The sequence below is a fragment of the Euprymna scolopes genome, chromosome 45 (assembly GCF_053919585.1).
Source record: "Euprymna scolopes isolate OS-2025 chromosome 45, ASM5391958v1, whole genome shotgun sequence".
Classification (NCBI taxonomy): Eukaryota; Metazoa; Mollusca; class Cephalopoda; order Sepiida; family Sepiolidae; genus Euprymna; species Euprymna scolopes.
In genome coordinates this window covers 63,806,563-63,833,525 of record NC_136526.1, presented here as the reverse complement: position 1 = coordinate 63,833,525, position 26,963 = coordinate 63,806,563, and the positions used below count along the sequence as shown (strand labels likewise).

Sequence of the window (26,963 nt, the reverse complement as noted above, 5' to 3'; positions counted from 1 at the left end):
CTATGGAGAACAAGCGAGTTGGAGTTATTTCCTATTCTTTGTCTTGGTCTCCTTTGCGACTGAAACAGCATACAACGTGTGTACACATGTACATAGGTAGAGTTATATCACAAAAAATGTTGGCAGATGAAACAAGAAATTGTTTAAATTTTTTTAATAAAAAAATTTGGTGTCTCGAAAGTATATAAAAAAAATTAAAATATAAAAATAATGTTTCACTTTGGATGGTAGGATTGTATACGTCCGCCAACATTTCTTATTTTTTTCATTTTTCTTATCCAAGCCAGGCCCTGTTGTTTCAGATGTCATTTTGATTCTACCTTTTCCGTCGTTTTAACTTGACTCTGATTCCTGTTCTGGATCGAAGAACCATTTCTGGAATCGGTTCTGGCTGGTAAGTTGGGTCTGCGGAAATCTCAAACCTGAGCGAAAAAAGAAATATAGTAAAGTTTAAGAAAAAAGTTGATTTTTAAGGACCTAGCTTACTTTCAGCACCCCAGTTACATTGAAAGATAAAAGTAACAGATCAACTTATGGCGTCATATTCACTGTATTTATTTCCTTCCCACTGCAAAAGGTCCTGGATTTTTTTTTTTTTTTTTTACATGGAGTTCACCACTTATCAAGGCCCAATGGCCACTCGAGGATAAGGGTTATTGTGTGTACAGTAATCAAAGGGATAGTGTAGCAATAGTATTGGAGAATTGGTAAGGTGTCATTACTTACATGGGGGTCACCACTTATCAAGGCCCGAAGGACACTCAGGGATAAGGGTTATTGCGTGTACAGTAATCAATGAGATAGTATTGTAGTAATCATTAGTATTGGGGTTTTTGATAGAATGTCTTACTTAAGGGGGCGGTTCATCAGGAATTTGTTTGTGTTGGACTTGAAGACATCCAGGTTGAAGTCGGGAGGGAAATAGGCAAGCGGAACAGCATTCCACACGCGTGCAGTTCTAAGGAAGAAGCTTTGCTCATGGAATCTACGTTTTGATTTAGGCACAGATAAAGAGTGGGGAAAATTATTGACGGTGGTTTCAGCTAGTCAGGTGTTTTTTGAAAAAGATTGGCGAGGGGGGACCAGAGATTGGAGCTCAGACGAGCACTTGCCATGAAAATAACGATAGAACAACGACAGGCTCGCTACGTCTCTTCTGTGGGATATGACCGAAAACTATATCCGATGGTGAGGCCCCTAAATAACCTAAAAAAGGTTGATATGCCGTAAAACAAAAACAACCACCCAACCCACTGCAAAAATGTGACACCAGGGACAAAAAGCGGGATTAAAAAGTCAGTGCCCCAGAGGAGGAGCACTCTGACTGTGCAAGATTCCTTTGCGGCCCCATCGGCATTCCTCGGGAGAGGCATCTTAGGCGATTAGCAACAAACTAACTTCTTCTAAGTCTTATAGAACAGTACAAAATTAGTATTACATTAAAATCAACAGGAAAAAAGTTGATTTTGGGGACGAACAAAAAACAAATATCCAGCTACCCATTTGCAAACATAAGCAGATGTACGATGTGGTGTCTGTTTTATAGGTACTTTTCTGTCAGTTAGGGTTCAGGCTTGATCGGCAGTCACCGGATTAAGTCGAGCAAAGTAACAGAGGCAGACAAATTTCCAAACAAACAAACAGGAAAAAATAGAAATAAATAAAAAATAACAGAAACATACTGTGAATTTATTGAATATATATTATTTTATTTTTTATTTATTTATTTATTTTTTTAAATTTTATTTTGTTTATTTTTCAAGAAAAGTTGTATTTTGTGTTGTTTATTTACTTTTTTTTTCAATTTTTTTATCAACAAAAGTTGTTTTTTTTTTTTCAAGAAAAAATAAATGTTTTTTTTTTTGCTTTTGTTTTTAACGTAAATTGTTAGGTGAAAGTACAGTTTTTTTTTTTTTTGAGAAAACTTACATTTATTTTTAAAAGAAGATTGACAATAAACGTTTTTGTTTTCTTGCAAACAGTTGTTTTTTTTTTTGATAAGAAAAGATGAATGATTTTTATGAAAACCTTAAATTGTTAGGTGAAAGTACAGAAAAGTTTTTTTTCAAGAAAATTCACAAATTATTTTTGTCAACAAATGTTAAATAAATAAACAGGAAAAATACCCCCTCATCACCCCCACACCCAATTTTTAAAATTACATTTTTTATACAAAAAGCAAAACAAAAAAATGTTGCCGTAGTGTTTCAACATTTAAACAATGCTCGCCTTAATCCGGTGATTGGCAGTCGAGCCCGAACCATAATTGACGGAAAATCTTGAGTATCCAGGTCAAATTTTGCAAGATTACCATGTTATACTTTCAGGGATAGTGATGTAGAAGTTGGCATATGGTGTAATGGGGAAAGAGGTGGCGGGTTAATTTTAATGAAGTGAATCGCTCTCATCTTGGGGAAGCACCATGTTTTGACAAGCTTCTGAGTCTGACCTTCACTCCTGATCTGAAATGGAACATACTTCAAATCTATTGCCAATATCGCTGAAAAAATGGTTAGATCATTCTACCATGCGAGTAGATATCTCACTTCCGATGCAGTCCTCTATCTGTACGTCCTAAAATTGAGTACTGCACATCTTGGCAAGAGCTGCTTTGACAGAGTTCAAAACCAACTTCGAAACCTGGTAGGTGATGGCCTTTTTCTCTTTCCTGCAACCTCTTCCCCCACAGAAGAGATTTTTTTTATTACATTTTCACCCCAAACAAGGCACATTGCCACTTTGAAGTAAGGGGCTACTATCAGGGACTTCTTGTTTTCTTTCGGTGGAGGAACAGTCCTTCACGACTGAGACAATTTTTATTTTTGTTCCTTTTCTCAACGTTAAAAAACGACCCTGGTGTCTAACTCTGTCCCGTGGGGAAGCATTGTAAATAGATAAATAGGTACTATCAGATCAGAGGAGAGAGAATCTGAGAGAACTTGGTCGTTTACTGTCTTAGATAAATGGTAGTGTCATCAGCATAAATGTCTACAAATGATGTAAGGATGTGATTTGGAAGATCATTAATGTAGATCAGGAAAAGAGTTGGATGTTAGATAATAACACGGTTAAAAGTTAGTTATTATCGATCTATCTGTCGATCTACTTTTCTATCTATCCAGTGATGCTGTTAAAATAGTTTTATTGGAAGTTATTAGTTGTTTAAGAATGGGTTTTAGCTAAAGATGTTTGCATAAATTAGTTAAAAATAAATAAAATGACCTTCGACAGCTGCGTACATGACAGAGGGCACACGTTAGGAGACGTATGCTTTTGATGATGGCGTAACGAAACTGGCAGGTCAAGGGGTTAAGACAATTAAAATGAGGATTTTGAGTTTGGTCACGAATGTGAGCAAACATGCTTCAAAGTCGAAAAATGGAGCTTGGAAAGAACAAGTATGTAGACACGTAATGCAGAGTCGTTGTGAAGACCACTGAGACAGCTGAAATAAATGTACATTTTTGAAATATAAAGTGTTCTGTGGTTTCACGAAAGAAGTAAAAACAGGTGTCTATAATCGGTTATTGTGTTGGTCACTGTATGTTTCTTCACAGAGCCAAGTAGTGAAGATAGAACTCCTGGATGAAAAAAAGGTGTGAAACATCTATATATTATTCTTCAGTAAAATATGATAGTTTTATGTGAATACGAACAGTAATATATTTCTTTTTTTTTTTTTCTTTTTTTTTTTAAATTTTATTTTCACCCCAAACAAGGCACATTGCCACTTTGATGTAGGGGACTGCTATCAGGGACCTAAGTTGCAGGGGTACTATGTAGGGAGTTTAGCAGCAAGATGCCTGTTCACATTACACTTGAACTTCTGCATGTCAGTACAGTTGGGGAAGCAGGAAACTGGAAGAGAATTCCAAAGTCCTGCAGTTCTGGGGAAGAAGCTATTAGAGTAAAAGGTTTTCTTACATCTTGGGATCTCAACTGTAAAGGGGTGGGACTTCGCTGCTTGTCGGGGGCATTTTCGTTAAGGGAGGTACAAGCAAGATGTCTATTCACATTACACTTGAACTTCTGCATGTCAGTACAGTTGAGAAAGTAGAATCCCAGAAATGAATTCCTAAGTCTAGCAATTCTAGGGAAGAAACTATTAGAGTAAAAGGGATCTCTACTGTGTAGGGGTGGGACTTTGCTGCTTGTCGGGTATGTTGGGGGTATTTTCGTCGAGGGGGTACAAGGGGGTTTGTCAGAGCATCCACCATTGAAATACTTGTAAAACAGGCAGAGGGATGCAACATTTCGTTGATGGGACAGAGGCCGAAGCTGAGATGACAGTTCAGGATCTATTAGGTTGGCGACTCCCTTCTGGACCCTGTCCAGGAGTGAGAGACTAGTAGCAGATGCACTAGTACTCCATACATGGGTGAATGGTGACCTTGTAGAGGTACAGCATACTTTAAGGCGTGAGTAATTTTCTAGCACGGTATAGAGAGCCCACCTTTGCAGCAGCCTTGGCAATGATCTCGATATATCTATTCCAACTCATGTTTCCTGTGAACGTTAAGCCAAGGAGCTTGAACAAAGTGTTTTCAGGTAAAGTATCTCTAACCATAGCTATTGGTGATTTGTAAGGTTTCATATAATTATTAAAGGAAACTAGCTTTGTCTTGACAGCGTTGAACGTTACCATCCATTCATGACCCCATTCCATTACAGACGGAAGGTCTTCCTCTAGGGTTTCGGCTATTATCTTAGATATGTGCTCATTAGTTTTCCCCACGTGCCTGCTATAGAGTGTGGTGTCGTCGGCAAATATACCCATCTCAGAGACAATTTTATCAGGTAAGTCATTTATGAATATCAGAAGGATCAATCCTCGAGGTACACCCGCATTTATATAAAATTTTTTGGATGTACACCCATCAAGGGCAACCTGGATTCTTCTCTCATTTAAGAAGGATCTAATTATGCTAAGCATTCGTTCAGTAATACCATAGATTTGATTTTCATGAGAAGACCATTGTGCCATAACTTGTGAAAAGCCTTAGATATATCTAGGGCTACTGCCCTCCCCTCTCCTGCTTTATCCAGTGCTTGGTATTATATATCATCGTGTGATACCCCGCTGTATAACATGTCTCAATTTATACATCGATTATATATCACCCTGGCTATACAACAATTATCTATTTTGATTTAAACAAGATGGCAGCAATTTTTCACCTGCTAACTCTATTAGTTTTTTTTTGTTGTTGTTTTTTTTTTTTTTTTTAAATAATTCATTAATATTCAGGTAATTTCAACTGCATAATTTGTAACTTATTAGAATTGAGAAAAAAAATCAGTTGAAACCATTGTTTTTTATCTGAAAACTCCATTTATCGACGACAAAATCTCGTCCCAATAGTGTAGAAGCACTAAACATTTTATTAAAAAAAAATAAAAAAACACACAAAAAAAAAAATCTTTCCCTACATTAAAAGTTGACATTTAAGAAGGATCTAATTATGCTAAGTATTTGTCCAGTAATACCATAGGATTTTGTTTTCATGAGAAAACCATTGTGCCATACCCTGTCAAAAGCCTCAGATATATCTAGGGCTACTGTCCTCCCCTCCCCTGCCTTATCCAGTGCTTGGTATAATCGTTCGGAGATTACAGTTAGGATATCTGTACTAGAACGGGCTTGCCTAAATCCATATTGGTGGTCAGACAGAAGTTTAGCAGCTGTAAAGTGGTGGACTAGAGCTTGATTAATTAAGGGCTCAAATATTTTGGCGACAAGAGGGAGGAGGCTGATTGGGCAATAATTTAATGGATCAGTTCTTTCGCCAGAGTTTTTGTAAACTGGTACCACAGAAGCAGTTTTCCAGCAGTCGGGAAAGCAAGATTCGTTAAGGCATTTGAGAGACGTTGCTTACTTCCATGTATCCCCTGCTCACAACAACAGTCGGCCTAGAAAACAGCAATTTTTTACCCCCTTTGTTTACTTTTAACTTGTAACTCTTGTTTTCACTTTAGTCCTCACATTCCATGAATGATATTTCTGAAAAAGGGAGAAGAATTGCTGTTTTCTGGATGTGAATCTAATCTATATAACACTTATTATAGTTTTGACCTTGAAATATTATTTTTTTTAGCTTTTTATATCATGTTGCTCATGGAATGTGAGGATTATTACTAAGACTAGCAAGACCTGTGGAAATTCCATGGAATGAGAAATATATTTTATCAAAAAATATGTTTTCATAAAACTGATATTTTATGATAAATTAGTCTTTTTTTTTGAACAGAAAAATAAAAAAAAATACAGCAAATTTATTAACATTTCTATGAAAATAGTGTTCATTGTATTTTAAATATAGAATTGACCCAAATGAGATGAATTAATAATTACTAATAAATACTCAAAAAGTAATATTGTGCTACATAGTTCAATGCAAATAATAAAATTATATTGTAAAAAAAAAAAAAAGAAAGAACCTTAAAGAAACTTACCTTTGGATAATTTTGGCCATCATGACTTTCATTTCATGCATTGCAAAATTTTGTCCGATACAATTTCTGAAATCAAAAAAAAAAAATTTTGTCCGATACACTTTCTGAAATCAAAAAAAAAAAATTTTGTCCGATACAATTTCTGAAATCAAAAAAAAAAAATTTGTCCGATACAATTTCTGAAATCAAAAAAAAAAAAATTTGTCCGATACAATTTCTGAAATCAAAAAAAAAAAAAAAAAATTTTGTTCGATACAATTTCTGAAATCAAAAAACAAAACATTTTGTCCGATACAATTTCTGAAATCAAAAAAAAAAAAAAAAAAATTTTGTCCGATACAATTTCTGAAATAAAAAAAAAAAAAAATTTGTCCGATACAATTTCTGAAATCAAAAAAAAAAAAAATTTGTCCGATACAATTTCTGAAATCAAAAAAAAAAAAATTTTGTCCAATACAATTTCTGAAATAAAAAAAAAAAATTTTGTCCGATACAATTTCTGAAATAAAAAAAAAAAAAATTTGTTCGATACAATTTCTGAAATCAGTAAAAAAAAAAAAATTTTGTCCAATACAATTTCTGAAATAAAAAAAAAAAATTTTGTCCGATACAATTTCTGAAATCAAAAAACAAAAAAAGGAATAAAAAACTTACAAACCTTTTTCTTTGGATCAGCATCGTTATTATTAGAAAAAATAGTTTCGGTTTTACAAAAAAAAAAAAAATTGAAGCTTTCTTTTTTGTTGAATCAATTGATTATGGCGACTGTACTCTGTCTATTTGACTCTTGTTGCGTTATTGAATGTATATATAATTTTCTAGTTTGCACTTTTAAAATGCGCGCGAAATTATAGATACACCCGACAATTCTTTTGTTGTTGAAATCAACATACAATTTTGTCAATTTATTTACACTTCAAGTAGCATGTTATACACTAATGACAAACTGATACAATCTGGCTTTGTTTTATAACTAAAATTAATCTTTTGTTGTCTTACAATTTTTAATCAATTACAAGGAAAACATTTGAAAATTACCCAAAAATTTACAAAAACAACAGTGTTTTTACCTTTCTGTACTTTCAACTAACAATTTTATTTAAAAAAAGATATATCAAAATTTAAATTTAACTTTAAGTATTATGGTATCTGTTCAGTGCACATTTATCTATAAGTATGGCAAACCACTTATAATTCAATGGCTGTAAGTTTGTTTTGGTTTTCAAAAATAAACAATTATAAACAGAATGACTCATAGAAATCTATCTATATTCTTTTTTTCATTTTAATATACTTTCACAGAAATGTTTCTGTTATGCCACAAAAAACTATTTTCTTTGCATCACAAATGTCACGCTCATACATTAATTCCATAGCTAATATAACATACTGACCCAACGTGTCACGGGTAGTCTAGTATATATACAATAGTAAAAACAGAGCTATAAAGTAGAAATTTACAAAAAGTTTTTATTATTCGGCAGCATACTCAAAAGCTGGTAACTAGGTAATCCTTAATCCGCAGAGTTTCAAAGCTAATTCTTCTCATCAGAGGAGAAACTGTTAGTAAAATAATCAGATAGTGACGCTAAATATTAGAATAGACTCGGTAATTGTATCGGAATCGGGGAAAAATTTTGGAATCATCCCATCATGAAAGTGAAAATATTTAAAATAATTTTAACCGAATAAATATATATATATATATATAAAGCTGAACGTCTGTGTGTGTGTCTGGTCACGAATAGGCTCCTATATGGTTGACTATTATAGAAAACTGATCGCATATAATGATAGAAGATGTATCGAGACACAGGAATGGGTATGTTTGATCTGGCATAATGATGATTCTTTAAAATTGTGGGGTCTTCATACGCGCCTGGTCCACAAAGTATGGAAATAAAAATTAAAAAAAAAAACGTTTACAAGTGTTTTTGATATAGATGTACAAAATAATACTTTGATAAGTATGTTTTAACTTAAATAGGGATGGTATAATAAAATTGTGGGGTTTGCATTCGCGCCTGGCCTCCATAGAATGGAAATAGGCACAAACTTTAATAAAGACTTTTCATATCTATCTGCATAAGTATACTTTGATAATTATGTTTCAGTTTGAAGAAATATGGTATAATAAAATTATGGGGTGTTCGTTCGCACCTGATCTTCATAGAATGGAAATATGTCACAAAGTTTAACAAGGTTTTTTAATATAGATCCACAGAATATTGTGATAAGTGTTTCAGTGTGAACAGGTATGGTATAATAAATTATGGGGTTTATCTATTTTATTTTTACTTTCATCATATTTTGCTTTGGTTTTGATACCCCCAAATTCGAAGCTATCTCTTTACGACCCTTCCTTTCCATAACCTACCATACTTTCATAAATCAGAGTCCATTTTCTGTAGGCTGTTTTTGAACCCAGTCAACGACGGGTACTTTTGCTAGTATATATATATGGAAAAGTTAAAGAACCAATTAAATGATTTTTTTTGTTCTTGTCCAGAATTTCTTCTATATTAAAAAACAAAATTCAAGAAAAATCTATATGATGCCATGATATTGCAAAAATCACATTTATGAGGAAGTTAGGAGAGTCTCTTTCTGCTATCGTGAATAAGCAATTCAAACTTTCTAATATACACACACACGCGCGCGCGCGCACACACACACGCATACACATACACATACACACACATACATTCACACACTCACACCCACACGCACACATACATACACACACATGCGTGCACACACACATACATACACACACTCACACACATTCACACACTCACACATACACACACACATTCACACACACACGCACACACACACTCACACACACATACACGCACACACACACACTCACACATACACATACACACACACTCACACACATACACTCACACACACATACACACTCACACACACACACATACACACACACACTCACACATACACACACACATACACACTCACACACACTCACACACACACTCACACATACACACACACATACACACGCACTATTATATAAAAGGAACTTTGTGTGTGAGTTCATTTCCTATGAACTCTGACACAACTGGGACGATTTTTTAAAATTTAATGCAAAGGCACTTGATAAATCTGCATAAACCAAAATATCATAGTTCGATGTATTTTACGACCGGGCAACGCAGGCAACCTGCTAGTTGATTGATAAAGCTAGTTTTGATTAACAAACACAAAATCACCATTATAATATGATATAAAGCATTACTAATTGTTTTATACTTAAAAAGATGGCATACTATTTCAGATGATAGGATTTTTTTGTTTTTACATGGAAGTCAACACTTATCAAGGCCCGAAAGCTACTTGAGGATAAGAGTTAATGAGTGTACGGTAGTCACTGAGGTGAAAATTGAGTAGAAATAGATTATTTAGATGGGGGGGGGGCACCTCAATAAGAACTTGCTTGCATTGAACTTGAAGACGACCATATTGTAGTCAGCTGGAAAGCAGGTCAGCAGAACAATATTCCACAGGCAGATAGTCATAGGAAAGAAACTTTGTTCATGGAATTTGCATTTAGATTTAGGCACAGATAGAGAGTGAGGAAAACTGTTGATAGTCGTTTTAGTTAGACGAGTGTTTTCTGCGAAAGTTTGGCAAAAATTGAAGCCCAAAGATGGAACAAGTACATCCAAGGATGGAATACTGCTGCCACATCTGGGCAGGAGTTGCTAAAAACAGCCTATCCTGCCTTGACAGAGTACAAAATAGATTTACTCTAAAATACAAAATAAATAACACATATTAGTAGGTCATGTCAGTAATTGTATCAGAATCTGGAATTTAGAAGAGAATCGGTACTTGTATCAGAATCGGGCAAAATATTGAAATCGTCCCATCACTAATTTGGACACATCAAAACAGCAACCAACAATTCTTTTTTACATCTTCAATTATGATAATGACGTCATCTATTTGAATTGGTGATGCTGAAATGAAAGGCAAGCAACTGTTGAACCTTTTCAAAGCAAAATATTTCTAACAACGAAGAAACAATCATTGCCTTTTCTTTTAAAAGTATGCTTTGTATCAATTATATTTCTTCCTGTTTTCTTTTTGTTTTTGTGAAGACTTGTAAAATAAATAAATAGTTAAATAAAAAAAAGAAAAGAATAATGATCGTAACCCATGGAAAATACTTGCATGACGTTGATATCAAGTTGACAAGAAAGTTCTTGCAGTTTTTAACTTTTAAATTCACATGAACATATCTCGACTCAAACAAAAATTTATTGATTTAAATAAGCACCACCAGAATCAACACACGTTTGCCAATGCAAAACAAGTGTATTTTTATGCAAGTAATGTAAAAATCTTGCGTTCTGGTGACGATGAAGTCGCCAAAGGCGTTTTTGATATCGCTTAGGTTTTTGTAAGCTTTTCTCATGCAGAAAGTTGTCGAGATACTTGAAAAAGTGGTAGTCAGTAGGTGAGAGGTCTGAAGAGTATGGTGGTTGACGGCAATATTTGTCACTCACACTGGACCACTGTCAGCTCTCCTCTCTTTATGTCCTCTTTGTTATCCGTGTCTTAAAAAGACATCAACCGACATTCCTGAAATATAAATATTTAAAATATTTAATTGTTTTTCTTTGTTTTTCACTACACCGCAACCTGGAACGTAAGCCTTTGTTTGTTTTTGTTGATAATTACAATTCAGGTCATTTTTATGGGACACAAGAATCGGGAGTGAAATACTTTCAAAACATTTATCACTTCTGCCTCCAAGTATGACGTCATCATAAAAAAGCATTCTTTTTTTAAATAAAATGAAAAAATTTTCCGAGACTTACCGGGGTCCAGCAGAGAATGGGATGTACATATACGGATTCTTGGGACTTTGATCATCAGATAAAAATCTGGATGGTCGGAATTCCTACAAGGAGAAGTTCGGGATTTGTTTTACAATAGATATCAAACTGAAAAATTTGTAAATAAACAAATAGTGTTTATCATCAACTAACGTACTTCCTAACTTCCGGTGTAGCTGCTACCGGAAGCAGTGACAAGGCAAATCAGTTCCTTCACTTTTATGGTTCTTCAGTATTTCTATTGTGAAACGATTTATTGAAATAAAATATAAGAAAATGACATTATTGAAAAATAAGTACGGAACGTCGGTGATTACATTCCCTGCAAACTTCTATTAGCTGACGTACATGAGTGAGGCCTTGATTGTGAAATATATATTTTTTTTTTACAAGGTGGTCACCACTTATCAAGGCCTGGAAGCCACTCAGGGATAAGGGTTATTGTAAGTACAGTCCGTTAGTGTGGAAATTTAATAAAGTGTCTACTTAAGAGGGCAGTTCATCAGGAATTTGTTTATGTTGGACTTGAAGACATCCAGGTTGTAGTCAGGTGGAAACCTCGTATGCCTCATAGGAGTTTATAGGGAACTCTTTCTCTCGCACACACATACACATATACATAAACACACACATACACACATACACATGCTCTGGAAAAAAAGGAACTGTGCACTTTGTTATTATGTTTTTATTTTTGTTTTTTTGTTTTTTTTTGCCGGAGTTATAGGTAATGGTAAATGTGTATTTTAGTGGCGTAAATTCTTTGACAAACAAAAATTTATGAAAACTATTTATTTTTATATCAAACAGATTATTAGAAGAACACACAGTTTAAATATGTAAACATTAGTTGAAGAATAACAACACATACGTAAATCATTCGTTGACATCTATGCTGATGACATGACCATCTATGGCAACACATCAAAGGCCGTAAATGACAAACTTCTCTCTAATTCTCTCTCCTCTGATCTTGAGTGCGCGGTACAATGGGAGAAGAGGTGACTGGTCACTTTAAATGCATTTAAAACCAAGCTCCTATCTTTACATCATCAACACTCTGATCCCCATCTGGCATCAATTGAAATGGATGGCTTCATGTTTTGATAAGCTTCTGGGTTTGACCTTTACTCCTGATCTGAAATTGAACACGTACATCAAATATGTTGCCAAGATCGCTGGGAAAATGGTGGGATCCTTCTACCGCTCCAGAAGATATCTCACTACTGATGCAATTCTCTATCTGTATAAAAACCAAGTACGTCCAAGGATGGATTACTGCTGCCACATCTGGGTAGGAGCTGCTAAAAACAGCCTATCCTGCCTTGACAGAGTACAAAATAAACTTTGTGGCTTAGTGGGAGATGCCCTTTTCTCTTCCCTGCAACCTCTCTCCCACAGAAGAGACATTGCGAGCCTGTCTTTGTTTTTTCGTTACTTCCATGGCAAGTGCTCATCTGAGCTCCAATCTCTAGTCCGTCCTCGCCAATCATTCATGATAAACACTCGTCTAGCTGAAACCACTGTCAATCATTTTCCCCACTCTTTATCTATGCCTAAGTCAAAACATAAATTCCATGAACAAAGTTTCTTTCTTAGAAGTGAACGTCTGTGGAACTCTCTTCTGTTTGCCTGTTTCCCACCTGACTACAACTTGGATGTCTTCAAGTCCAATATAAACAAATTCCTGGTGAACCGCCCCCTTAAGTAAGACATTTTACGACATCTCCAATACTAACGATTACTACGATACTATCCCATTGATTACTGTACACGCAATAACCCTTATCCCCGAGTGGCTTCCGGGCCTTGATAAGTGGTGACCACCATGTAAAAAAAAAAGTTATTCAAAATTGCCATGCATTTGAGCCATATTGAATAACTTTACCTATTTAAACTGTGTATTCCTCAATTAATTTTAACTTCAAAAGATTCATTATATAATAATATTTAGCACAAACAACGAATAAAATTTTTTTTATCGCAATAAACAACGTGACTTAGTTAGATAATACATTTGTTTTTTTTTATTTCATGGCAGGTGCTCGACTGAGCTTTAATCTATGTTTCGGGATTAAAAAAAAATCCATTAAAAAGCAGAGAACTCCAATCCCCTCTGGTCCTGGATATGACCTTAAACTATATTCGATTGTGAGGCCCCAGCTTGCGGGCCTTGGGGAGTTTGGAGCCACCACTTAATTGCCATTGCTCCCAGGTCCACTCTGACCTCGAGTGGTAGTACCTGTTAGGGTCCCAACTATGGGTTAAATAGAAACTGACTTGAAAAAAAACAAATATAATCTATTAAAATAATTTTTTCTTCAAAATCACTGGATTCGGCATTAAATAACCTGAAAAGGATTGATATGCCGTAAAACAAACCCCCCCCCCTGAACGTTACTGAAATTAGTCAAAACGTAACTAAAAAAAAAAAGTTGCCAAACAAACCTCCGGTTCCGACCATATATCTGGGTTGTGGTGCATGGCGTAGATGTTGATACTGACTGTCATTTCGGCTGGTATAACTTTACCGTCTATCTCAAATGGACGTGTCAATCGACGGGAGATTATGGGTACTGTCGTAAACAGCCGTATCGATTCCTTGAGGCAGGCTGTCAGGTATCGCAGCTCGGATAGGTCATCCCTGAAAGACGAAGAACATAGAATGAAACGAACAAGCAAAAACATCTTTTTCACAACGTTTCAGCTGATGTAACCTTTTTTTTTTTAATTGATAGTCATCACTTATCAAGGCCCGACAAAAGATAGAACTGAACTATGGAATTGTTTTCCGTTTTCCTGCTTTCCGGCTGACTACAATATGGTTGTCTTCAAGTCTAACGTAAACAAATTCTTGGTGAGCCGTTCCATATAAGTTAACAAATTTACCGAATTTCCATTACTAACGATTACTATATTGTCCAATGGACTACTGTACACTCTTTAACACTTATCCTCGAGTGGCCTCTTGGCCTTGATAAGTGGTCATGCCTATGTAAAAAAAACATGTAAGGTGGTAGTGTAGTAATCGTTAATGGTTTAAATTGGGTAGAATTTAATTATTTATGAGAACGGCTCAACAACAACTTGTTTACATTGGATTTGAAGACTGCCATGTTGTATTCAACTGGGAAGCAGGACAGCGGAACAGTATTCCACAAGCGGACAATTCTGGGAAAGAAACTTTGTTTATGGAATCTGCATTTAGATTTAGGCACAGATGGAGAGTGGGAGAATTCGTGTATACTGGTTGTAGCTAGTCGGGTGTTTTTTGTGAAAATTTAGCAAAGGGGAACCATAGATTGGAGTTAAGTCGAGCACTTACCATGAAAATAAAGATAGAACTGAACTTTTTAAGGTGCATCTTCTTAAACTATATAGAATTTCAAGTTAAACTCTTGCTTTAATCCACTGGGGTAGATTTTTCTCATTCTATTAACCAGGACTGGATTAAAGTGTTTTTTATATTATACTAGTGGAGGTACTTGGCGTTGCCCGGGTGTTTGGAGGTGGGTGTAGTGGTAAATAAAAAAGAAACCGGGGAGGGAGGAAGTTGGTAGGATCGAACTCGAAGCTCTGAGGTGAAGTTTGAAAATAAAATCGGCCAGCCAGAATGAGTTACTGAAAGATGTTTGAATTTATTTAAGTAAGAACCAAATTGGCAGGTGCGCGCATGGAAGTCATCGAGCGTTACGACGACGACGACAGCAAATGAGGTCAATGACCAGGTTTGTTTGTTATAAGCGAAGTAAAAAAAGAAAACAACGTTAAAACTTAAGCGGGGGGGGGGGGTAATCAAAACATCGAAAAAAACACAAAAAAACTAACGTAAGGCAAACGAACAATGTTAAATGTAAAAATCGAAAAAACAAAAAAGAAAAATAGCTTAAATAAGCCTGTTTCGATATTAAAATTTAAAATATTGGTGGGTACCCGAGTGTTTTTGGGTGTGTGGTCAGGGGTGGATAAGCAAAGTAAAAAAAAACCCCCAGAAAAACGAACGTTACGTGAAAAATGGCTCAAATAATACTGGTTCAATATTTAAATTTAAAAAAAAAAAAAAAAAAAAGACATCTCACACCACGATTCAAATCCAAAACGTTTAGATAACGAACCAACGCGCTAACCAACTGAGCTAACGCGACATACATGAAATTTAGTCAGTTCTTCAACTATTTAAAGTAAATGAGGTCATGATGTCATCTGGCGCATGCATAGAACTGGTCGTCGTCACGAGAGGACCGTTTTTGTTGACCCCCCCCTGTCAAAAATTGTCGATTTCGGGGTGAAAATGAACGTTTTTGGCCAATTTTTTGATATTTTTCGAGCAAAGGATGGAGCTTCAATATGATACAGAGTTTGTGAATCTTTGTCGTGTCTGTCGAAAGTTTTTAGCGGACACACAAACACACATACAAACATACATACATACATACACACATTTTCACTTTTATATATATAGATTCTTAAGTAGTTTTGGCATTATTGAGGACTGAACACTTAACCCTCAGAAGCTTGTAGTTAGTGCCTTTATCCGTTGTGCTACAGTTTGATAATGATAAATGTTTCTGTTCCCTCACTCATATCTATCTATTATATAAAAGGAACTTTGTGTGTGTGTGCGTGTGTGTATGTGTGTGTGTTTATGTATGTGTATGTGTGTGTTTATGTATGTGTATGTGTGTGTTTATGTATGTGTATGTGTGTGTTTATGTATGTGTATGTGCATATATGTGTATGTGTGTGTTTATGTATGTGTATGTGTGTATGTGCATGTGTGTGTTTATGTATATGTGTGTGTGCGTGTGAGAGAATGAGTTCCCTATAAACTCCTATAAGGCATGCGAGCTTCTTCCTAGTGCACCACGATGGGTCCCCAACTAAAACAGGCAATCCGCACCGAAATCCAACTGTGAAATGGACCTACTTCGTCTCAACAAGGGACACGGTCATCCAACCAGCTAATAACGCCAAGCTGATGTTGCACAAGGATTATTAGCTGGTTGGATGACCGCGTCCCTTGTTGAGACGAAGTAGGTCCATTTCACAGTTGGATTTCAGTGCGGTTTGCTTGATCTGTGTGTTAAGAAATAGAGAGAGGGAGAGAGAGAGAGAGAGAGAGAGAGAGAGAGGGGGGGAAGAGGTGAGTTATAGTGTAGACACGTTGACCGGAAGTTAAGATCAGCTGATTGGATTGCGTGCGAGTCATGTGATCAGGTTAGCTGAATCGTTGAGATTTGATTTGGACTCAGAAGACAACGGACGGCTTCCCGTTGTCTCCTCCTCTTCACTGGGGGGGGGGGGCGAACGCTGACGTGTGTAGAAGAAGAACCCACACAGGCCGATTTCACTTTCCAACTTCTGCAGGACATCTGGGAAAAGTGAAATAAACTATAGAACTAATTCCTTGTCTTGGAGTGATTGAATCTTCATCCAAAAACAGGTATCAAGTCTCCCTCCAGGACGAGAAAATTCCAGATGGTCCAACATCGAAGAAGCAGAGGTAGGTTCTGAAAATACATGTCACTCACACACGATTCCCTTTATGATACAACATAAATATATAATATAACACGTCATCTCTTCTAATCCATTATTAGAGATGACGCAACAAACACTCAACCCTTTATTATAGAGCAACAATGTAACAACGTAAGTTAATAGAATTCCTTGTGTGCGGGGCGTTTGCGCAGTTGACAGAGTGCTTGCCTCCCATGCAAGAGGGTCGGGTTTCGAATCCTGAGTTCGGATATATCTAACTGATGAGCACGAATGAGGGCGAAACTCGAGTCTTGGACTTCCAGTTCATTGACTGTCATGGCTTTTGTGAGCTGCGACGTTGTTTGGCTGTGGAATTTATTATATATAATCTCTCACATTCTGAAAATCATACATATATATATATATATATTATTTTGGTAAAATATATCTGTATATACCAATCCTTTTTGTTTAGAAGCTCAATTTTTGTTAAATATTACAACAGAGCATATATAAAAAAACAACAATATATAAAAAAACAATATATAAAAAAACAACAATATATATTGTTGGTTTTTTATATATTGTTGTTTTTTTTATATATTGTTGTTTTTTTATATATTGTTGTTTTTTTATATATGCTCTGTTGTAATATTTAACAAAAATTGAGCTTCTAAACAAAAAGGATTGGCATACACAGATATATTTTACCAAAAAAAACAACAATATATAAAAAAAACAACAATATAGCTACATTCTAAAATCAAAATATTTATTTTCCATGCAAAACAGCTCCTCCAGCATGTAAAAATTTCAGTAACATGCTTTACAGATCTGTTTCGTTATGCAGAAACAAACAGTTATTAGAAATTCTTTGCTTAGATAGGAAGAAATGCCTGACAATATAATGCTGCAAGGAGAAAAGCAGGAAGCCATTTTCCGAAAGGTATTGACATGATAATAACCGTTTGTTTCTGCATAACAAGAGGAATCTGAAAAAAATGTACAGAAATTGTAACATGATGGAGAAGCTATTTTGCATGAAAAATAAATATTTAGATTTTAGATTGTAACTATACTGCCATTCTTTTATATATATATATATATATATATATATATATATATATATATATATATATATATATATATTGTTGCGGGACTACGGGTGTCGATGTTAGTCCCACAAACTAAAAAAAATATTAATAATAAAAATAGGTATGTAAAATGGAGTTGAACAATCAAAGATGACTGAGGCGGATGAATAAATTTTATACAAAATTTACTTTTTCAAAATCTTGAATAAATGAAAAGAGAAGACCAGAAAGTTTCTTCTTAATTGGAAGTCTATGAAATGAAGTAGAAAAAGTAAAAGTTCTCGGTCAGAAATAACCAGTCATTTTTTAGGAAGAATTAAACAACCTAAAAGTCCATCCTAGCAGAGAGATAGAAGAGGGTAAAAAGTCCATTTTCATGGAAAATTAATTATTGGTGTGCATTTAACGTCCTGCGGACAGAATCGATGATGATGTTTACAGCATGCTGGTTGGAGGTCGACTGCTGGTTTTGGCACAAAAAGCCCTTTTTATATATTCCCAATCGGCTCCACGAACACTGTTTGAAAAAATATTTTTGAAATTTGTCTTATTCGTAATCCGATTGGATGAAAAAAACATCTTTGTGATAAAAGATGCTTTCAAAGACGTCCGCGTGAAAAGGCCGAGTTTAGTTTATGTAGCCACTGAATTTGCATGGGTGTAGAAAGGCGATGTGCACGCAGATGAAATGAACTTTAGACAGCCGCACGTGCACAAATGCGTTTGGAGAGCGCGCCATTATTCTGTTTGTGCGGGCACGGCGAGGCTATGAAGAATTCTCGGTAAAATTATTTATTACAAGAAATGGAAGTTCATAACCTCGGATGTAAATGTGACACACAAAATAAATAACACACACATTATCCCATTAATGATGATGATGATGATGATGATGATGCTATGTTCTATCTGATGTCAAACTATCTCTAAGCATCCTGGCGGAATTTGATAAAAAAAATGGCGGAATTATTAAATTGTACACATTTTGTATTCAGAGTCCGTCACTTACCATGTGACTTCTGTTCTGTTTTGTAAGACATTTTGGAGTTCGTTGTAGACATTCTCCTGCTCGTCAGGGTTAGCGGCCATTGCGTACAGCATCCAACTCAAGCTACAAGCGGTTGTGTCATGACCTGAAAAAAGACAGCACAATTTTAGTTTTCATACGCAAACGTTTTTATATCGAATTTAGCACACTGCCCGGTATTGCCTGGTCATAAAATATGCTTAAATGTAATTCATGCAGAATTTATAATCATTATTGGATATTATATTTTACCTAGTTGTGATTTCTGAAATAAAAAAAAGAATAACTTGGGGTCTGTCAGCTAGAATCGAAACCAAAACATCTAGCTCTCCACCATTATTTGTTACTATCTTAGTCCGTACGCTATAACACCTTTTCTGATGAAGCTGGAAAGGACCCCTGTTTATCTGGAAATCTCGGCTTGTATCGTCTAGTCCTTCTCTGAGGGTTGTTACATTGAATCCTGTATGCTGAAAGCGAATATCGAAGCCGCAGGCAGGAAGAAAACAGACTCGTGAAACTCTAGTCTACAGAATTAATTTCACAGACTTATGTACAAATATTTTTACAAATATCGTTCAGTTCTTAACAAATTTTCAAAGTTTCAAACCTCTCTTCACAGACAACGTCAGATGGGCGGATAAGGAGGAAGAGGAGTCATGTCTCCAGGGACGGCGATCTCCACACGATCTGTTCTCCTCGAAATCAACAAGCAAACTCTTGAAAAACTCTCTAATTTTCGCGTGATAGTCATATATATAGTGAGGTATATGGATGGGGTGGAAGTTTCCCCATCCAATAAGATTTCACCACGAAAACGAAAAGCCCCAGATTTGCGTGTGTGCAATTCCCGAATCTGGGATCTGAGTTCTACAGACATATTAATTCTCATGACCCCCTAAGGTCAGATGTCAGTTCTGACATCTAACTTTGAGTTCACCAAGGCCAGACAATGTTATACTTCAAGTTTCCTGTCATCAACTTTAACTGCAAAATATATTTCTCTGGTTTCAAACAATATCTATTTTTACATGAAATAAAATATATGTATTTATATTCTCTATTTTAAATCCTCGGGGTATCTGGTGTCACCCGGGAACGATTAGCTATCTAGCATAGTTACTCGGCCCCTCCCAGGCCCCTGGGTGGGTTCTAAAGCTCCCCAATGAGGGATTACATCACAACGCATATAAAAACTAAAAAAGTAACGTTGTTAAAAGATATAAATGTATATTTGTGCATGCGTAGAAGTAACACACTTAGCTGACTTACGCCTTTCAAGTTCCAATTTAAAAAAAGTTTAATCGCAAAGCAGCTATTTTTACTGGCCAACAACTAAATTGAATTTGTTTCACAGGTCCAAATACCCTCAAGTATATCAAGTTTCAAGTCTGTAGACCTAAAACTGACAAAGTAATTTATGTCAGAAATAAAAGATGACAGCCCAGTAAAAGATAAACTAATTCTTATCAGTTAAAACAAAATCGAATTTGTTCCACAGGTCCGAATTCCCTATATATCAAGTTTCAAGTCTGTAGACCAAAAATTGACAGTTGTTTGGTAGAGACCGTTCTGCACACAACCAAACTATCATATATATAAAACAACGGTCCACAAAGAATGCAATCAGACACAGTTTCCCAAAAAAGCATTCTTTTTTACAAGGAAGCACCAATTTATTAAGGCCTGAAAGCCACTGGAGGACAAGGGTTAATGAATCTAGGGTCGTAGTTTATTAATCGTTAATGGTTTAGAATTTGGATTATTTAAGGGGACGGCTCAACAAGAACTTATTTACATTGGACTTGAAAGCTACCATGTTGTGATCGCCAGGGAAGCTGACCAGTGGAACAGTGTTCTACAGGCGTGCAGTTCTAGGCAAGAAGCTGTGTTCATAGAATCTGCATTTATATTTAGGCACAGATAGAGAGTGGGGGAAATTGTTGATAGTGGTTGTAACTAGTTGAGTGCTTTTGTGAAAGTTTGGCAATGGGGGGGATTATAGATTGAAGCTCAGCCGAGCAATTGTCATGAAGCTTGCAACGTCTTTTATGTAGGAAAGAAGTTGTAGGGTAGAGAAAAAGGCATCACCTGTTTTGAAGCCGGTTTTGAACTCTATCAAGGCTGGATAGGATACGCTGAGCAGCTCCTGCCCAGATATGGCATGGCAACAGTACTCCATTTTAGGGCGTACTTGCCTTTTATACGGATAGAGGATTGCATCGGCAGTGAGATACCTACTGGAGTGTTCTGGCATCAGTTAAAATGAATGGCTTTCGTCTTCAGGAGGCCTCAAGTTTTGACAAGCTTCTGGGCTTGACCTTTACCCCTGATCGTACATCAAATCTGTTGCCAAGGCAGCTGGAAAAAATGGTGGGATCCTTCTATCAATCCATTAGATATCTCACTGCTGATGCTATTCTCTATTTATATAAGAGCCAGGTACGTCCAAGGATGGAGTACTGTTGCCACATCTAGGCAGGAGCTGCTAGAAAGGACTTGTCCTGCCTTGATAGAGTTCAAAATACACTTCGTAGCCTCGTAGGAGATGTCCTTTTCTCTTCCGTGCAACCTCTATCTCACAGAAGAGATGTTTCGAGTTTGTCTCTGCTGTATCGTTATTTTCATGGAAAGTGTTCGACTGAGCTTCAGTCTGTGGTTCTCCCTCGCCAAATTTTCACAAGAAACACTCGTCTAGCTGAAAACACTATCAATAATTCCCCACACTCGTTATCTGTGCCTAAACCTAAACATAGATTCCATGAACAAAGCTTCTTAGAACTGCACGCCTGTGAAATTGTCTTCTGTTTTCCTGCTTTTGTCTTCAAGTCTAACGTAAACAAGTTCTTGATGAGCCGTTCCACTTGTTAACAAATTTACCAAATTTCCATTACTAACGATTACTATATTGTCCAATTTCTACTGTACACTCTTTAACCCTTATCCTCGAGTGGCCTCTTGGCCTTGATAAGTAGTGATATATATATATATATATATATATATATATATATATATATATATATATATACTAGCAAAAGTACCCGTCGTTGTCTGGGTTCAAAAACAGCTTACAGAAAATGGACTCTGATATATGAAAGTATGATAGGTTATGGAAAGGAAGGGTTGTAAAGAGATAGCTTCGATTTTGGGGGTATCAAAACCAAAGCAAAATATGATGAAAGTAAAAATAAAATAGATAAACTCCATAATTTATTATACCATACCTGTTCACACTGAAACACTTATCATAATATTCTGTGGATCTATATTAAAGAACCTTGTTAAACTTTGTGACATATTTCCATTCCATAGAGGTCAGGAGCGAACGAACACCCCATAATTTTATTATACCATATTTTTTTCAAATTGAAACATAATTATCAAAGTATACTTATGCAGATAGATATGAAAAGTCTTTATTAAAGTTTGTGCCTATTTCCATTCTATGGAGGCCAGGCGCGAATGCAGACCCCACAATTTTATTATACCATCCCTATTTAAGTTAAAACATACTTATCAAAAACACTTGTAAACGTTTTTTTTTTAATTTTTAAATTTTTTATTTCCATACTTTGTGGACCAGGTGCGAATGCAGACCCCACAATTTTAATGAACCACCATTCTGCCAGATCACACATACCCATTCCTGTGAATCGATACATCTTCTATCATTATATGTGATCAGTTTTCTATAATAGTCACCCATATAGGAGCCTATTCGTGACCAGACCCACACACAGACGTTCAGCTTTATATTGTATTATAGATATACACGAGGTGCCTTCAATAAGTTTCCAGACTTTTTCATATGGACATTTTTATTGATAGTACACACATGAAACTCTAGTCCCCTTCGAAGTAATCTCCTCCGGCTGCAATGCATTTGTTGTACCGTTCCACCAACTTCCAGAATGGCCCCATGGAAGTCCTTTTGTGTAAGTGTGTCAGTGACCCTCGTCACAGCCTCTTTCATCTCCTCAATTGTCTCATAACGACAGTCTCTAATGTTTTCCTTGAGCTTAGGGAATAACCAAAAGTCACAGGGAGCAAGATCTAGACTATAGGGAGGGTGAGGAACTGTTTTGATGTTCATCTTCGTCAAATAGTCTGTGACAAGGATGGAGTTGTGAACTCACACACAATCTTCCGCATCTTCAATTCCTCACGAATAATTGTGTGTACAGTTCCCACACTGACATCAAACTGTGCACTTGTTGTCTCTGTAGACACACGACAATTCTTATCCATGAAATTCTTTATTTGGCCAATCAACTCTACTGTTCTGACTTCTTTATTCTTCCCACACCTTTCATCATTCTTTAGAGACTCCCTGCCTTCCTTGAATCTCTTATGCCACTCAAAAACTGATGCTCGATTCATGCAATGCAAGATGGTCCAAAAGCAGTCTGAAGCGTTCCATACGTTTCTGTGGCATTTTTTCCAAGTTTAAAACAGAATTTTATTGCATATGGCTTTTCTAAATTGTCCTCCTCAGGTCAAGATTGCATTTTTAAAATTCACTAGCTGTGGCTTTAGTAGGGTGTATTCCAATTCCTGCTGTAGCTGCTCATATGAACCTGAAATCATGAAAACTGGTCAGTCATCTAATAAGATGTATAGCAATAACATACTGAATTTTCAAGAACCTTCAACAATTTTAGATGCCTGTACAAGAAAGTCTAGAAACTTATTGAAAACTCTTCTTAAATGACCATCAGATTAAATCCGAATGACTAAAAATTGACCTTCAAACATGAAAGTGTCCACTTCATTTCGGATTTCCAAGTTGCTCAAACCGACGCCATCGCTGTCCCGAGCGGTAACCAAAATATCAAGAAAGTCCAGTCTCTTCTTGCCTTTCATCATGTCAGGATTAGCTTTCTGCAAAAAAAAAAAAAAAAAAAAGAAAAAATGAAATCTACACGTTATACGATTAAATGACGAGTTTCACTGTCGTTACAATTCATCAGCAGATAGACAGACCTATATGCATACAAACACGCACACACACATATTTCGGCGTATAAGACGACACTTAAAGTAAAAAAAAAATCATCTTTAAGAACCAATATTTCATAAGATATCAGGTGTTGCAATCTCTAGCCTAAGCTAAACAAACATTGTTTCGTGATTTAGCAGTCGTCTTATACAACCTATATGTAAAATATCTATTAACATTTGCTCCAATTTCGTACATCAGTTTTTTAGAACAGAAATTTATTGTTTGAATAACGAATGCAGTTTAGATTTTTTCAAATGGCTTTAGTAGAGTGTATTCCAATTTCTGCTGTAGCTGTATGTCAGGTTCCTATACATAAAATTCATTCCATTTGCGATTTTTTTCCAAGGAACTCTGCCTTTTGGATTATTTTGGATCATTTGGAACTTACCCATTGGATTGGAAATTTTTGATTCGACCATGTTTGGATTTTACCATTCTTGGATTTTTTACCCTTCACCGGACTATCCATTCATGTGAAATCTTTTTATCATTTTTCTTTTACCTCCTATTCCCCTTACCTCACCCTTTTTTTTAACCAAGTAAGATCTGTGACTTTCTTGTAGTTTCATTAAATACTTTTATATGCAAAATCCGATCCTGCATTTTGCTGATTCCTGCCCTCTGATGAGAAGGAGAGTATTTCTTCGAAACTCCGCGGATTAAGGACTATCCATTTATCTTGTGCTTCCTTTTTTAAAATTAAATATGTTTTTAACTCTTTTTCAAGATGTCTTTTAACATGTTTTATTAATCATTTGTTTATATATATATATATATATATATATATATATATATATATATATATATATATATATATATATATACTTGTTTATTGTTATATAACAATAAACAAGTATTATCAGCTCTTTTTATTGAGCACTATCCAACAACCTCGTTGAATTCATTAGTCCATTACTTTTGAATAAAAAAACCCGAGTGTATATATATATATATATATATATATATATATATATATATATATATATATATATATATATATATATATATATATATATAGAGAGAGAGAGAGAGAGAGAGAGAGAGAGATTGGTTAATAAGATATTCTGAAGAACTTACCAGAGTTTCTTGTCGGGCATGGATAATGCTGTCCGAGAATTCATGAATGACTTTGCACATTTCGTGAAATTTTCGTCCGTCTGCAGAGAGTCGGTAAATCCAATCACTGTAGTGGAAAACATTCCTGCAATAAATAAGAACGTGTATCAAAAACGATTATTTACTTTTGATTGGTCTGAATGTCAGGATCAAGTGTTTAGATTGAAAACCATGTTCGAGCATGTCAGATCCAATCGTTATGATGTTAGTCTACCGGAAAACACCGGAAAGTAAAGCTTTTCAAGAGTAAAACGTGTTATTGTAAAATAGTCAATTATTATGATTAGTATTTATAATAGTTAATTATTATGATTGTAATTGTTTAGATAGGAAAATGTTATCGATGCGAAAAGTTATGTTAATTAGAAATATTTACATTCAAGTAAATAGTAGGAATGTTAGCTTGATATTAACTTGGTAGATGTAATTTAAACTAGTAATAAAAAAAAAAGAAGGAGGAAAAGAAAGAAAGAAAGAAAGAGAAGAAGAAGGAAAAGAAAGAAAGTAAAAGAAAGAAAGAGAATAAAAAGAAAGAAGGAAAGAAAGAGAAGAAGAAAAAGGAAAGAAAGAAAAAAGGAAAAGAAAAAAGAAAGCGCAGAAAAAGAAAGAAGGAAAGAAAGGGAAGAAGAAGAAAGGGAAAGAAAGAAATAAAAAAGAGAAGAAAGTAAAAGAAAGAAAGAGAATAAAAAGAAAGAAGGAAAGAAAGAGAAGAAGAAAGGAAAAGAAAGAAAGAAAAGAGGAAGAAAAAAGGAAAAGAAAGAAAGAGAAGAAAAGGGAAGGAAAGCAAGAGAAGAAGAAAAGAAAGAAAGAAAGAGAAGAAAGTAAAAGAAAGGAAGAAAATAAAAAGAAAGAAGGAAAGAAAGAGAAGAAGAAAGTAAAAAAAGAAAGAGAATAAAAAGAAAGAAAGAAAGAGAAGAAGAAAAGAAAAAAAGAAAGAAAGAGAAGAAGAAAAGAAAAAATGAAGGAAAGTGCGTGAACGTAGAAAATAAAAATATTACAAATATTTGACGATTCTGCGAAGCAAACACAGAAATCAATTGCATCGATTGCTAATTTAATAAAACAACAATAATAAAAAATAAAAAAACAACGATACGTGATAAAAACCAGACGAGGATTTTGGTTACGTGGGTGATGACGTCATGGATAAGGTAGATTTGGAAAGAGAGAATTATAGTTATGGAAGGGAAGTGTTTGAGACGTAACACATTAGCAAATGGACCAGGGATTTTGGACAGTAATTAAAAATTTTTAATTTACAGTCTTCATTTCTTTTCCTTATGACAAGTTCTGCTTCCTATTGTGGTTGTATTGAGCTTTTTTGGTAATTGAAATATTTTAAGGATGTAAAAATTATGTTAAGTTGAAATATTTACATTTAATAGTTGTCAGGAATGTTAACTTGATGTTAATTTCACAGATGGAATTCAGGCTAACAATAATAATAAACAAATATACGTGATAAAAACCCGGCAAGGATCTTTAGGTTATGTGTAGTGATGACGTCATGGAAAAGGTAGATTTTGAAACGGTACGAACGGCAGAAATGGCAGAAACACTTGAGGAAGACTTCCAATCTCTAGTGGAATGGGGACATAAATAGATGGTCACATTCAATGCTGCTAAGACTAAACTCGTTTCCTTCAATAATTACAAGAAACCTTCTCTACCTCCAATAGCAATGACCAAAGACACATTACCTGAAAGTACTTCCTTTAAACTCCTCGGTATAATGTTCCTAGGGAACATGAGTTGGAACAGATACATTGAGAACATTGCCAAGGCTGCTGTGAAGAAGGTGGGCTTTCTCTACCATGCTAGAAAGCTACTTACACCTGAAAGTATCCTATACCTCTATAAGGCCACCATTCGCCCATGTATGGATTACTGTCGTCACATTTGGGCTGGTGCATTTGCTACTA

At 35.3% G+C, this 26,963-nt stretch overlaps 1 protein-coding gene across 7 annotated transcripts in view; it reads right to left on the bottom strand.

Annotated features, from left to right (window-relative positions):
* Positions 1-142: 142 nt before the first annotated feature.
* LOC145269843 (cytochrome P450 4A25-like) overlaps positions 143-26,963 on the bottom strand; it is a 117,065-nt gene continuing 90,244 nt past the window's right edge. For 5 of the 7 annotated variants that reach the window (XM_080125564.1, XM_080125565.1, XM_080125563.1 and 2 more), the window contains 7 exons: positions 25,003-25,126; positions 23,669-23,804; positions 18,906-19,029; positions 13,770-13,965; positions 11,304-11,386; positions 6,454-6,519; positions 143-422 (listed from right to left, as the gene is read on the bottom strand). In XM_080125564.1, the coding sequence (XP_079981690.1) occupies positions 317-422; positions 6,454-6,519; positions 11,304-11,386; positions 13,770-13,965; positions 18,906-19,029; positions 23,669-23,804; positions 25,003-25,126 (835 nt within the window). In that variant the 3' untranslated portion in view covers positions 143-316. Of the gene's footprint in view, positions 423-6,453; positions 6,520-6,981; positions 7,070-11,303; positions 11,387-13,769; positions 13,966-18,905; positions 19,030-23,668; positions 23,805-25,002; positions 25,127-26,963 lie in introns of those variants that run through there. The other 2 variants (XM_080125566.1, XM_080125567.1) reach the window with 2 other exon arrangements.